The sequence below is a fragment of the Sinocyclocheilus anshuiensis genome, unplaced genomic scaffold (genome assembly GCF_001515605.1).
Source record: "Sinocyclocheilus anshuiensis isolate Anshui unplaced genomic scaffold, SAMN03320099.WGS_v1.1 scaffold426, whole genome shotgun sequence".
Taxonomy (NCBI): domain Eukaryota; kingdom Metazoa; phylum Chordata; class Actinopteri; order Cypriniformes; family Cyprinidae; genus Sinocyclocheilus; species Sinocyclocheilus anshuiensis.
The window spans coordinates 2,177,188-2,191,526 of NW_015542362.1; the positions used below are offsets into that span (position 1 = coordinate 2,177,188).

At 35.9% G+C, this 14,339-nt stretch overlaps 1 protein-coding gene and 1 long non-coding RNA gene across 2 annotated transcripts in view; one reads left to right on the forward strand and one right to left on the reverse strand.

Annotated features, from left to right (window-relative positions):
* LOC107692007 (uncharacterized) overlaps positions 1-8,842 on the forward strand; it is a 15,043-nt gene extending 6,201 nt beyond the window's left edge. Inside the window, exon 3 of the long non-coding RNA XR_001634610.1 lies at positions 8,777-8,842. This is a non-coding gene — a long non-coding RNA (uncharacterized LOC107692007). The remainder of the gene's footprint in view (positions 1-8,776) is intronic.
* LOC107692006 (aldehyde dehydrogenase family 1 member A3-like) overlaps positions 1-12,786 on the reverse strand; it is a 31,723-nt gene extending 18,937 nt beyond the window's left edge. Inside the window, exons 1-5 of the mRNA XM_016490879.1 lie at positions 12,454-12,786; positions 11,733-11,837; positions 10,917-11,057; positions 5,858-5,987; positions 812-873 (exon numbers count right to left, since the gene is read on the reverse strand). Coding sequence (XP_016346365.1) covers positions 812-873; positions 5,858-5,987; positions 10,917-11,057; positions 11,733-11,837; positions 12,454-12,546 — 531 coding nt within the window. The 5' untranslated portion in view covers positions 12,547-12,786. The remainder of the gene's footprint in view (positions 1-811; positions 874-5,857; positions 5,988-10,916; positions 11,058-11,732; positions 11,838-12,453) is intronic.
* Between the last annotated feature and the right edge of the window lie 1,553 nt (positions 12,787-14,339).

Below are 14,339 nucleotides of genomic sequence, written 5' to 3' on the forward strand. Positions count from 1 at the left end.
GCGGAGTCCAGCCCGGGGTCGTCACATGTGGTTGCCGCAAGCACACTGGCCACACCGTTCTCAAGCCCGCCCGCCACCGCTCACTCAAGCCGTCCTCCTCATACTCTAGGCCGCGGTGTGTGACGCTTTTTCGTTGTGAAAGCAAAATTAAAAAAGAAAAAGAAAAAAATGTATTATTTTATAAAATGATTGTACTAAATATTATAATATTACTGTTTACCGATAAATATTCAAGAATAAAAAATAAAGATGTCTGCACAGAGACTTAAATGATTTAGTTAATAATTTAAGTGAACCGATGCATTTAAACAAACCGCTTAAAATTAAACGATTAAATTAAACGATTAAAATGAATCAGTCTTACTACTGCTTCATGTAAGTGAGAGCGTAAAAGCTTTTGAAAACAATCAAACTACTGAAAATAGTTAGTTGCACTGATACTAGTTACTCCTAAACAGTGATAGACAGAATAGAATGAATAATAAAAATTACATTAATTTTAATCATTAAAAATACGGCCACTTGATATCGAAAATGTTTCATTTTTCCACTGAGCACTTTTGTATTTTTAACGGCCTTTGAATAAAGGTAAAGATTTCAAAGATTTGAAGATTATATGTTTGCTTTTCTTTAACAATAATTAAAAATACAAATGTAATAAGAATAAAAAAAAGATATGAAAAATACGACTTCTATCTAAAAATACCAATTACAAATTGGGATGTGCCATAAACTCACGATTTGCCTACTGTGAACTGATGTTAAATGCTCCACAAATGAAATGCGAATGAAAAAATAGTCATAAACTCACCGGAATAATTGCTCCGCAAACACCGACGGGCTCATGTTTGGTAAAACACACAAAGTTTTCATCTGTTGGGAGGAAGAAAAAAAGCAATGAGGAAGTCAAGAGGCACTAAACGTTATAACACACTAAGCTCCCCTTTGATATATAATCATTGTTTCCTTGGGAAGCTCTTGGATGTGACCACCGAAAACCAAACATGAGAGACAAAGCATTGGGAAAAACACACAGCGACGGATTCAATGGCCCACACAAAGCTCTGGTCAGGAAGAGTGTATATGTTCTGCTGCTTTTTTCCCCTCTGCTTTCACTGGAGACACATTGAAACGAGAGAGGCCTGAGGTGTGTGAGAAGTCTGGGCAGCAGTTCAAACCCGCTGCTGATCTGCTCTTGGCTTGGATGCACAGCTTTGTTCACCCTCACCGCTCTCTTTCTCCCTTTGCTCTCTCTCCCAGGAGTCAGATATCCAGTCGAGGTAATGTAAGGTAGCAATGCTGTTTTATCACATCTCTTCGCACTTGAACCTTTCCGTTGGAAAATGCCACTAAGATTGTCCAATTTACCACTTCCTTGTTCCATCGTGTATCCAGTTAAAGACTCGAGTGGCCTTGGTGCGACTGATTACTGAACATAGTCTACCTGAAAATGAACATTTACTTCATTATTTACTCACCATCATGTCGTTACAACAAACCTCCTTGCTACTATGTTCTCTGTGAACTGAAGTGTGGAGAAAGATTTTCAGCGAATATCGGACATAATAATAAAATAAAGGTTTGGAACAGCATGAGAGTGCTACTAATTTCTGCAGTTGTTTAATCAAAAATACAGTAAAAACAGTACTAATATTGTGAAATATTTGTATAATTTCAAATAACTGTTTTCTGTTGTAATATATTTTAAAATGTAATTTATTCCTGTGATGCCTTCGTGTCTTCAGTGTCACACGATCCTTCAGAAATCATTCTAATATGCTGATTTTCTGCTCAAGAAACAGTTATGATTATTATCAATGTTGAAAACCGTTGTGCTGTTTTATATTTTTGTGGAAACTGATATTTTGATGGGTTTTTGAGGATTCTTTGATGAATATAAACATCAAATGAACAGCATTTATTTGAAATAGAATCTTTTGTAATATTATGTCTTTACTGTCACTTTTGATTAATTTCATAGGTCCTTCAAAAAAGTAATTAATTAGTAATTAATTAATTGACCCCAAACTTTTGAACAGCAATCTCAGAATGCGTTTTGATGATCTCAGTGAAAAAAAGACAAATAATGACAAAATGTCAAATAAGTGATAGAATTTTAATTTGAATCATTTAAATTTATTTTAACTGTGAGGAAGTAAACATAAAAATATATAGCACACACAAAATTGTACGTTTGTATTTGTATTAGATTGAACTTTTTGTATATATTTTAATTAGATTTAACCTCATATATAAATGTATGTATTGAATTCATATATTTTAGTATTTATGCATTAAAATTTGGACTTTTTAGTGATAGTGTGTGCGATATATTGTGATGCTTATAAGAGAATTACAGAATTATCTTACATAGATAATTCATAGAAATTTGTACGAGTTGCTATCTATTTACAGCGGTCCAAATTAGTCATATACGTGGTTGCATTTTAGTTAGGATGATGCCTATGTAAACAACAGGCAGCAATGCAACTTTTGTGGTCTTGTGAACTTCATAAGAGTCATCCAATTAAAACTACAGCCCAACAACAAACGTCCATGCGTGACATTTCATATAAGTGTGCATGGATACGTGGGAGCTACGCCTGTTAATCTAGTGCAGCCGGCCTCTCCGAGCCCTGACCTTCTCGTGTTTCCCCACACCGCAGTGTGTCGGGGTGATTACAGACTTGATGACTCCCTCACACAATGCTCATCTCTGGCTGTAACTGATCCGACAGCGCTGCTTATCAAAGGTTAAATTTACATGGCATCTAGAAGGGCTTTATTTCAGCAAAACTGTACAAAGTTTCGCCCTCTGACTTCTAACGTCGTGGCAAGTTTCCAGCAGCAGGTAATGCATCTGTCTACACAAAAATAAAAAATACTGCAATCTGACATGTTGAGAACCTACAAGTAGAATATATGTGACCCTGGACCACAAAACCAGTCCTAAGGGTCAATTTTTTAAAATTGAGATTTATACATCATGTTGAATAAATAAGCTTTCCATTGATGTATGGTTTGTTAATGATAGGACAATATTTGGTCGAGATACAACTATTTGAAAATCTAGAATCTGAGGGTGCAAAAATATCTAAATATTGAGAAAATCACCTTTAAAGTTGTCCAAATTAAGTTCTTAGCAATGCATATTACTAATCAAAAATGTTTTAATATATTTACAGTAGGAAATTTACAAAATATCTTCGTGGAACATGATCTTTACTTAATATCCTAATGATTTTTGGCATAAAAGAAAAATCAATAATTTTGACCCATACAATGTATTTTTAGCTATTGCTACAAATATACCCCAGCGACTTAAGACTGGTTTTGTGATGCAGGGTCACAAATGAGGTTTAAAATGCATTTATGTGGAGCCACAGCTCTGTAATTAAATCCAATCAAAGAACTGAATTAGCTTAAACCCTATGAACCCTACTGTATCATATTTGACATGCAAATTTCTAAGGCCTCTAAATCATCAACATAATTAAAACTTTGCTGAAAAACCTGTTGCACACAATCTACTCCATACCTTCTGTCATCTGACTGAGTTTATACTATTTAGCAAGTAAAACAATTATATTTTTAGTATACTTCAGCTCATGTTTTATACTTTTTGCTGTGAAATCTTTAATAATCTTTATAAAGTAAATATAAGAATAACTTTTATATTATTAGTCATATTTCGAGAAGAACATTTACTGGACTGAAGCTATTTGTATTTTTTTCAAATGTGAGTATCAATAAAATTGCATTATACATTTTGAAACTACAGAGCTTTGATCATAAAACTAAGCATTTAAATATCATCTTACTAAGACATATTATTGGGAAATATATCGAAATTTATATGCATTTTATGTAAGTATTTTATTATACTGTTATAAAGATCTCATTAAATTAACATCACACGCATCAGAATTTCATCTTACTTTTTGACCATATAAATATCAACATTACAACAAATTACGTTTATGCTCAGTTTAAGTGTTTTTTCTCAATTATGACCACCATATTCTCACTATATGAGCCATAAAAGCTTGATGTATCCAATATGATATGCCACAAAAAAAAATAAATAATGCAACATTTTTTTGGGAGAGGATTTTGTCTGTTCAATAAACTTTTCCATTAAAATTTATTTTTTAATTTTTTAACCATTATTTCATATGTCAGGCTTTACAAGCTTAAAGGGATAGTTCACCCAAAAATTAAAATTTGATGTTTATCTGCTTACCCCCCAGGGCATCCAAGATGTAGGTGACTTTGTTTCTCCAGTAGAACGCATATGATGATTTTTAAGTCCAGCCGTTGCAGTCTATCAATCGTATAATGCATGGCAATGGTAACAAAATCTATGAGAGAAAAAAAAACATGCACAGACAAATCCAAATTAAACCCTGCGGCTCGTGACGAGGTTAATCTGCCCAATGCGATGAACCATAAACGACACATTTTACCAAATAAACACTTGAGTTGGGCAGTAGGCGGTTGATGTATGCTAAGTGGCAGCCGTTATCAATGGGGAAATTCAAAGCCGCTTCAGTCACGCACTGTTTTCCAGCCCTCAAAAGAGCGAGATATTCCATCTGGCCGCTGATTCCCTGAACTCCGGCTCATCAGCGGTCGCACCTCAGCGATTAGGATCAGAGCCTCTTCCTTTTCCTTTGTGTGCCAGGGCTTTCGTCTTTTAACGCTTTATTTGAATCTAATCAGGGGGAAATATCTGGTCAGGATCCAATGCAACATCCACGCAGCGATCCACCTCTGGCTGCGGGTGGAAATGTAAAATTGGCCAGATAGGTCTTATAATTGGCGCGTCGACAATCCGGGTTAATCTGCCCAATGCGATGAACCATAAACGACACATTTTACCAAATAAACACTTGAGTTGGGCAGTAGGCGGTTGATGTATGCTAAGTGGCAGCCGTTATCAATGGGGAAATTCAAAGCCGCTTCAGTCACGCACTGTTTTCCAGCCCTCAAGTATAATTATAATTAAAATTAATTCATACACTATCATTCAAAAGTTTGTGGTCAGTAAGATGTAAATGCTCACATTAATGTTTGTTCTTTTGAACTTTCTGTTCATCAAAGAATCCTTTAAAATCTATCTCAGTTTCCACAAAAACATTAATAATAATCATAATAATAATAAATATTTCTTGAGCAGCAAATCAGCATATTATAATGATTTCTGAAGGATCATGTGACACTGAAGACTGGAGTAATGATGCTGAAAATTCAGCTTTGCATCACAGGAATAAATTACATTTTACAATATGCAGCAATAGAAAGCAGGTATTTTAAATTATAATAACATTTCTCAATATTTTTTACTGTATTTTTTATCAAATAAATGCAGACTTGGCGAGCATAAGAGACTTCTTTTTTTTTTAGAAAAATCTCACCGACCTTAAACTTTTGTACGGTAGTGTATACCTGCATGTAAATATTTATTTTTTTAAATAATTCACTTCAGCTCATTATTAATTATGCATAAACATGCAAACTTCGTATTTCCAAAAACACTGGATTTTTAAATGCCAGAAAATTGTATTTCATTTAGACATATTCTGTAATATTTAATTACATTTGCAAGCGCAAAATCACTTAATTTCCCAGAATGCTCCAATTTACTCCAGTTTTCAAAATAAAATTCCAATTTTACGTCCCGTGGTGCATCACCAATTGAATTCAAATTCACTCTCATTATTTGAAAAGAAGCTAATTCTTTAATTGAGAATCGCTGAGCTCTGGTTCACGTTCAATCACAGCACTAAATGAATCAGCTGATTTGACTGAAAACACAAGTGACAAAGTGATCCATTCAACTGGCTTTGATACTCACCGACCGGCATGGTTTTCCCATGAATCTTGTCCGTCCAGCCAGCGTAATATCTCAGGGTCTTAATGCTGCCATCCAGATCGACAAAGAACGCATGCAGGAAGGGTTTGCCAGTGTCCATTGACTCTAGCGTCTAGAAACAAGAAAGCATATGGTTCAACTACTGCAAACCCATTCTGAGAGCATAAAAGCATAAAGTTATGATTTTATTAGCAATCTGTTTTAAATAGGCATTTTTATTGGGCATTTTCGAAAAGCATGCTCATTTCGAGAGCTACAAATTTGATACAAAACAACTTTTTTTATGCATGTCAGACGCCAAGATTTTAATGCGCATGGGGAGTTAGTAGGGCCAGAAATTACAAACAATAACGCAAATAATAAATTCTGCTGCCCTCCAACAATAAAAACAATGTCAACGTGAGGAAAAAAGTATGTGGGTAAGAGCGCGGCTGAAGTCATTGGCAGAGTTTACACTCATGAGAGCTGTAATATGGGATGCTGCCCATCAGTGCTGGAATGGTTCGATTACTGTGCACGTGCACAAAACAATATTATGTTCAAGATTACTTAAAATATGATTACAGTTCTAAAGAATGATCATACTGACATCTCAAGCTACTGACGGCCTCCCAAAATTAATCATACTAGATTGCTGGGTGTGTTTTGCATTTCTGTACTTGAATCTATTTGCGTGGGAAACATCCAAAACTGTATGAGTGTAAATGTGAAGTACGCATGTATTGCATTTGATCCATCCCTTTTATTCAATGCACGACTGTATAAGAAAGAGATCACTTTAACCTCTCTATCTCCAAATCTGTTCTTTATTTCCCTACGCAGTGCTCTGAGTTATTGAAATTATACTCCAGAATCACAGGACATGTTTGCAATTAGCAATCTAAAAACATTACTTCACTCACATCTGTAAAATTTCATTCACAAATGCGGTAACTAATATGATCTGGCAGTAGAACAGGATGAAAACCAACTCAAGCAAAGCTTTAATTATGTAAAACCGAAGCATTGTGATACTGTAACGACATAGATAGATAGATAGATATTCACAGATGTTTACTAGAAAACTTGCCTACAACTCAAAAAATGCATGAAAACAAGCAAGTTGCTTTCTCAAAAGCATCTAAATCCTAAACTATGATTGTGTTTTTGTTTTAATTGACAAGACTTCAAAATCAGACCACCGTGTCAACGCTCACACCTGCAGTAGTGTTTGACGAATGCATTCAGACAGGCGTGACAGCTTATCGACACTGCGAGTGTGTGCCGTGACTAAAAACAGACCGCAGCCATTATAATGAAGCAGCAAGTGCGCAGGTTCATGCGACTGTTTTGTGTACAATTTATTGTGCTAATTTTACGATCTGCAACACTTTCAATTGGACAGAAATTTAATTCTTATTGAGCTCAATTGGTTCATATGTTCTGACTGAAGTGTTTACAGAAAGACTCTTAAATTGAACAGAGATTTGAAGGGATCCGAAGCCATTTTTAAATAAGGGTTGTTGACATGAGCAACTGTATATCTAAATACTGATATAAAGACACTTTGTTATACTTGTATTGTTTAAAATGGCGTATGATTATTTGTTTTGTATAAACATGAATGTGTATCCTAATTGAATGTTTTTAAGTAGGCTAGTTGTACATACTGTTGTTTTGTATTATAGTCTAATCTTTCTTTCTCGGTTCATGTTAAAGTGTCCCTATTATGGATTTTTGAAACTTACCTTTCATGCAGTGTGTAACACAGCTCTAAGTGAATGAAAGCATCCTGCAAAGTTTTAAATCTGAAAGTGCACCATGTATAAAGTTATTGTCTCTCAAAAGAAAGAGTCGACTCTGAATCACTGAAATTAGTCGTTTTTAAGACGAATCCCAAGCCGTTCATGTTGACGTCAACATGAAACATTAGCATATTGCCCACCCACTTGTTGGTCTTTTCGGTTGGTCTGAATGAAAATGCAAATTCATTCTTTGTCACTAGGTGCTGCTTTTGGAGCGGTAAAAATAGCGGTTTCCCCGGTAACGGCTGTACACAAAGCAGCACTGCGCTCACAAACGCTGCTTTATCAGGCATTACAGGTATGATGAAAATGAAAATGAGCCCAATCGGACCAATCACCACAGATTAGCGTCACGCAAAGGAGGGGTTTGGAAAAATGAATAGTTAGGGAGTCATTGAGCAAGTAAGGTAAAAATAAATGCATATTATAAGACAATGAAAGTGTTTTTTGACCTTGCATGCATGTCAACCTGTTGTTGGGGACTCCCAAAACCAAAATATGAACCTTTCATAACCCATAATAGGAGCACTTTAACACACATAAATGCTAATATGCACAAACAGCACACAGAAAACACAAATTTGCCTTGAAAGTAATGAATTCTGGATTGAAAATACAGCAAAAGTTGTATCCCACTTTATTTTGCAACGCAGAAGTTCACCATTTTTTTTGAGTGTGCAAGACTTCCGATTAATTCGCCTTTTTCACACTTCCGTGTCTCTGGCTTCCAGATTGGCGCTTGCAGGGTAAAAGTTTTTCCAGTGACAACAGCGTCCGTACTTAACAAGAATAAGTTTGAGAATCAAAGTCTTTTTTTTTTTTTTTTTACTAATTAGATACTACGAAAATGCTTGAACTGACGGTGCTTTATTCTACAAAGCGCAAACATTAAAACATTAAAAACTAACTTTTTTGCATCAACTTCGGGTCATCACAAATAATAGTTTGTTTAATTTGAAATTGTGCCACTTATATTTGAGTTTTGCCGTTCTGTCCGTTTGGTGCTGGCTGTGCATTACGACTCTCCACGTGAATTTTTTTCATTATTATTATTATTATTAATTTATTGCTGGCGTAATTATGGCGTAAATGTACATTGTATCAAAGACTATAGAAGAGACTTTGGTTGTATAATGTATGCTGGGAAATACATATTAAACAAGAGATGACTTGTATTCATGACTTTATTCCTATTGTATCGGGATTACGCTGTTGCGTTGAGTTTAATACATGCTTCAACCGGACTCAGTCAGAATTGATAAGTTCTTCTTGGAACATTGGTCATCTGGATAATAACGTTGTCATTTTTAAGTCATGATGTGGTGATTCGAGGGAAAAAACTTAGTATACGTTGAAATGTAGCCTACCGGAGATGGAGAACAGAAACCATCCGGCGCTATGTTGAGCATATTATCTTGACGAGTCAGCGGTCTGAGTGGCCATATAAGTTACAAACAAGTAAAATGTTATTTCTTTGTAGATTATATAACAACAACTTGGAAAACAGGCAAAACAGAAAAGGTAAGAAGACCTGTAATGGAACTAACTTTACCCTGCGTTGACGTAATTTCCGGTTTGTGTAGATAAATAACTAGAATAATTTAAACAATAGCTCAAATTAAAACTATTTGCACTATAAACCAGTGTGTCCTTGAATATGATAATGAATTAAAATACTATGATACTGTTTTTGTATCATAGTATACATACACAGTTGACAAGTCCGTGTATTTTACGCGACTTTGGGCTTCTTTTTTTGTGAATTCGCATTCAAAAAAATCACGGGCCACTGTTTTTTGGGCTTATTATAAAAAATATGGTTGCTTGTTAGGAATACCTGACAAGCAACTTTATTTCTTTACATTTATGATTGCTGTTTTTTTTCCAATATAGGGTATTGTTAACACTGTCTGCTAAAAGCAAATCAGTGCAGTAATAAATGTGCTCTAGCGTTATTCATCATATATATGAGTGTGTTAAAAATGTAAAAGATTGGATAACCAAAAATTTTCTCCTATTAAATTCGGATAAGACAGAGATATTACTTATTGGACCAAAAGACAGTACCATTAACTGACAGTCACCACTGATAAGCTACCACTAAATATTGTAGAAACTTAATTTGCTGTAAAGTTGCTTTGCAACGATTTGTATCGTGAAAAGCGCTATACAAATAAACTTGAATTTAATTGAATCGCACATGGCGCCCCTCCTCCCCCTCATTGGAGTAAAATCTCGTTTAACGTGCAGACATGTGACGTTATGTGACAAGATGTAATAGACAAACAAGGCCACCAACAGAGGTGTACAAAGATGGAGGAAACATGGGAGAAGGTGAACGGTGCAGGGGAGGAAAGTGACTTAATTTAATTTGTAAAATATTTTTTAAATGCATTAATCATTAAATCAATAAATAATTGATTAATAATTGAGCAGTAATACTAGATAAATATGGTTCGAGATTATTTTAATATACATATGTGGCTATCACTCTTATCTTTATTCTCCTTTTTCATCTCCAAAACTATTCTGCTCGCTGGTGATCGGAGAGCCCAGTCTCATGAAAATGCGTATAAATAGCACGCCATATAAAAACAGAAAATCGTGGTATTGCTACGCAAAAATGGACTTTGGCGTGCATATGATACGCACGTGTCTGGCGTGCATATAATACGCAGTTTTCGCGTGCATATAATACGCAGTTTTCGCGTGCATATGATACGCAGTTTTCGTGTACATATGATACGCATCTACCCCACAACCCTAATCCTACCCATTGCGTATATGCACGCCAAAGTAAATTTTTGCTTATAAACAGTACGCCAAATCAAAACATAAACTTGTGCTATTGATACACACTTTCATGAGATCGGGTTGGATTGGAGGATAGTGTGTACCCTCCCGCTTTGTTGCAATTTGATGATTTTTGTAAAATAACTAATGTTTTTGCACTTCAAACTCCGAGTGGTTTCAGTTTACTATGTTGCAGGCTCATTCATTGATAATAAACAATTGATAATGAATAATATTGATGATAATAAATAATATAGTGATATTGGGCTTATTTTTGAAGCTGCGGTAGCTTATTTATCTTGCGAGAGTTGGCAACACTGCTATCGTCTACATTCAAGTTAAAAATGGCCGCGCGTTAAAAATAAAGCGGATACAACGAAACTTTAAGCAAATGAGTAGCGATGCGAATTTGGCGTAGAAGTCGCAGTCGCGTCGATCTAATTAATCGCTGAAGGCAGACTCACCGCGAGCACAGCGCGCTCTCGCTCCAGCAGATCCGCGAGTCTGTGCAGTAACCGGCCGCGGCTCGACGCGTCCATCTGCCGCCACTCCGAGCCTCTCTGGCCGGCCGCTCTGGCAGCTCTCACCGCCTCATCCACATCAGCCTGAGCAATCACACCAACACTTTAGACTACACTCGCCACAATCACATCACACATCACAGGTGAAGCGATTCTTATTAACAATCTGAAAGTGATATTGCAGATGACTAATGGCAAATTATGTTATCTGATTAAATACATCTTATATCAGCTGCCAAATCATTATATTAGTTAAATAACCATGCTTATAATTCTTGCCTGACAAATTTTCAAATCAGTCTTATATGTATAATAGTTTAACTGCTTAATGCAACACAATTAGGCTAATTGTATATCAGCCAAAATAATAAAATAACTGCAATAAATAAACACAATTACAAAATAAATACAAACTCTCACATCAGTCTCATATGCATATTCATAGTTTAAACGACAAAAGGGCAGTCTAATTAACTTATTCTATCAGCTTCCAAATCGTAAGTAGCTATATAAAATAATTGCAATTAGGCCTACATAAATAATAAGCATTCTCACATATCTGACAAACCCTCAAATCAGTCTCATATGCATATTAATAGTTCAACAATGCAATATAATTTAATCAATTTTAACTCATACATGTAGGCCTACATGAAAAATTATAATTCGTAAATGCATGGCATATACACATGTATCCCAATTCACTGTACATGAATCCTCATTTTTAATTAGACATCTAATGAGTCAAATTCATCTTACTTTATCCGCCTCCTCGACGTCACAGATTTTGACACCTGTTGCAGGGTTGATCGTTGGAAACTTCTTTCCTTTGATTGACGTGTGCCATTCATTATTGATAAAAATCTGCAACAAATAGTTAGACTACAGTGAAACTGGTTTCCCATTACAGTTAAGACTTATCTAGTTCATTAACTTGTCTACGAATATAAATAAAAAATAATAAATATAAATATCTTCTTTAACTCCCACAAATATGAATAAAAATAATGTAAAATTATTAATAAATGTAAATATCTAGTTCATTGACTTGCCCACAAATATAAATAAAAATGAGGTCAAAATTCAATAATAAATGTAAATAACAAGCTCATTAACATGTCCACAAATATGAATAAAAAATTTAATAATACATGTAAATATTGTGTATGTATCTCTCATTTAAAAACCCTTTAACCATTTGAACCCTCTTATAAAAAAAAAAACACTTCTTAAAGATAATGTAGTTCTCAAAATATGTTCCTTAAATCAGTGCATTAGTTTTGTTTTGGTTCTTTAACACACCAAGTTCTAGTTCTAAAGAACTATAAAAAGACTTCAGGCTTTAAAATGCTCTATTTTTAATAGTAACAGCTTAAAGTTTCTTATAAATGGCATTGAAAAAGACTAAAGGACTAATCAGTCTAAAACTCCACTCGCTCTAGTATTTGTTTGCGATTTAAGGCTGAAGACAAGCTTTTACCTTAGTGTGTTTAATCTCAGGGATTTTCACAGGCTGAGGCAGAGGGGACGCGTTTCGAGCGAGCCCGTTCTCTATAGTCCCGTTCTGTGCCATTGCAGTGTGGTCGCAGTGAAGTGCACTAGAGATGAAGATCACAGATCACTGTTCACTCCATCCAGCACACTTCATAAGAACTTTTAAAGGTCCTCCCCCTTTGGGCAAGTGTGCACTCCGCCTACCGTGACAAACACAGTCTCCGTCCCACCTGCCAGTGAATCAGTCTTTCAAACACAAAAAAACATGCTGTTTTCCAGATATGAGTTTCCGTGATGAAGTTTTAGGAGATCAAACATGGAAAAAGGCTGCGGTTCAGGAATGTTTTAGACTCTCAAAAGCCTCGTTCCACCCGCTCGCCTCTGAAACCCAACACGATTGGCTGTGTCTTTGTGTCAGGCGCTGGAGGTAACGAGTGTGAATTAATTGTCCGGCAATATTTACATGGCTTTGATCTGCTGGCGGAGCGACGGATTTGAAGCGATGGCGGGCCGGGCATCAGATGGGCCAAGGTGTGATGCGTTCTGATGTTCATCACGAAGTTGGTTTTAGCACCTGGGCCTGGTGAAGTTGAGTGGAGTTGAATACGTGCAAACAAATGCTTTTGTTTGGCGGGACAAAGACTTTCCCAGCTTCGGGCTCATACTCGGACACTGTTGCCATTGTTTCCCCTCCATTGCTTCTTGTCACTCTTCTTGTCAAAGTTTAATTAGGACAACGAGCTCTCGCGGGCCCATTTCTCACTTCAGCAGGTTTCTAAACACTTCCTAATGAGGACAAGGCTCAGAGAAATTGGGCGTATGGGAAGGAACGCACTGGGAAGGGAAAGTTGCATTGGAAAAAATATGCACTAAAACCTGAAACATGTACAAACCGAGACATCGGAGTTGCTAATCGCACGGACAGAAATTAGTGCAAACTTTTCTTCATACACAAATGATCTTTCGCATTTCAAAAATGGCTGACAAGCGTGATGCGGTGCGAAATCGTGGGAAAGCGGAGGCAGGTGCCCTCGTCCTCCAAGCTTGGGTGCTCCGGTTAATTGGCGTTCCACACCTTTTAAATGAAGGTCAAGTCTCTTCCCCTCTCCGGGCTTCAGCACCGTTTAACAGCATTACCCGGCTAATTGCAATGACTGCATCCTCAAAGAAAGCACATGACTCTGCAGACACTTCCCAAAACACATCTCAATAGAAACGCTTCAGCACTGATGAACCCAAACGACACGAGAACATAGAGATTTAGCTACAGAGAACAGGTGCTCCAGCTCAAGAAAATAGACGTGTTTTATATCATTTAAGAGGTTTTCTAAAGAAGCTTGTTTCCGTATTTTTATCTCGCAATTCTGACTTTATTCTTGCAGTTACGGGTTTATATCATGTAATTCTGACTTCTTTTCTCAGGATTGTGAGATATAAACTCGTAATTGCAAGATATAAAGTACAATTCTGAGGGGAAAAGTCAGCTCATAATTCTGATTTTTTTTTTTCTTTCTTTTACAATTGCGAGTTTATATCTCATAATTCTGAGAAAATAAGTTTATATCTCACAAATCTGACTTTAGAACACACAATTGCACGTTTATATCACAATTCTGAGACAATCAGTTTATATCTTAGAAATATGACTTTAGAACACATATTTGCAACTTTATCTCAAAATTCTGAGAAAATAAGTGTATATCTCGCAAATCTGACTTTGTAACTCTCAACTGCAAGTTTATATCACGTCACTTTTTTCACTTTCACAAATCTGAGAAAAAAGTCAGAATTGCGAGATAAAAATGTGAAATGATCTTTTTATTCAGTGGTGGAAACAAGGTTCCATACTTTATAGAAATAATTATGCAACAA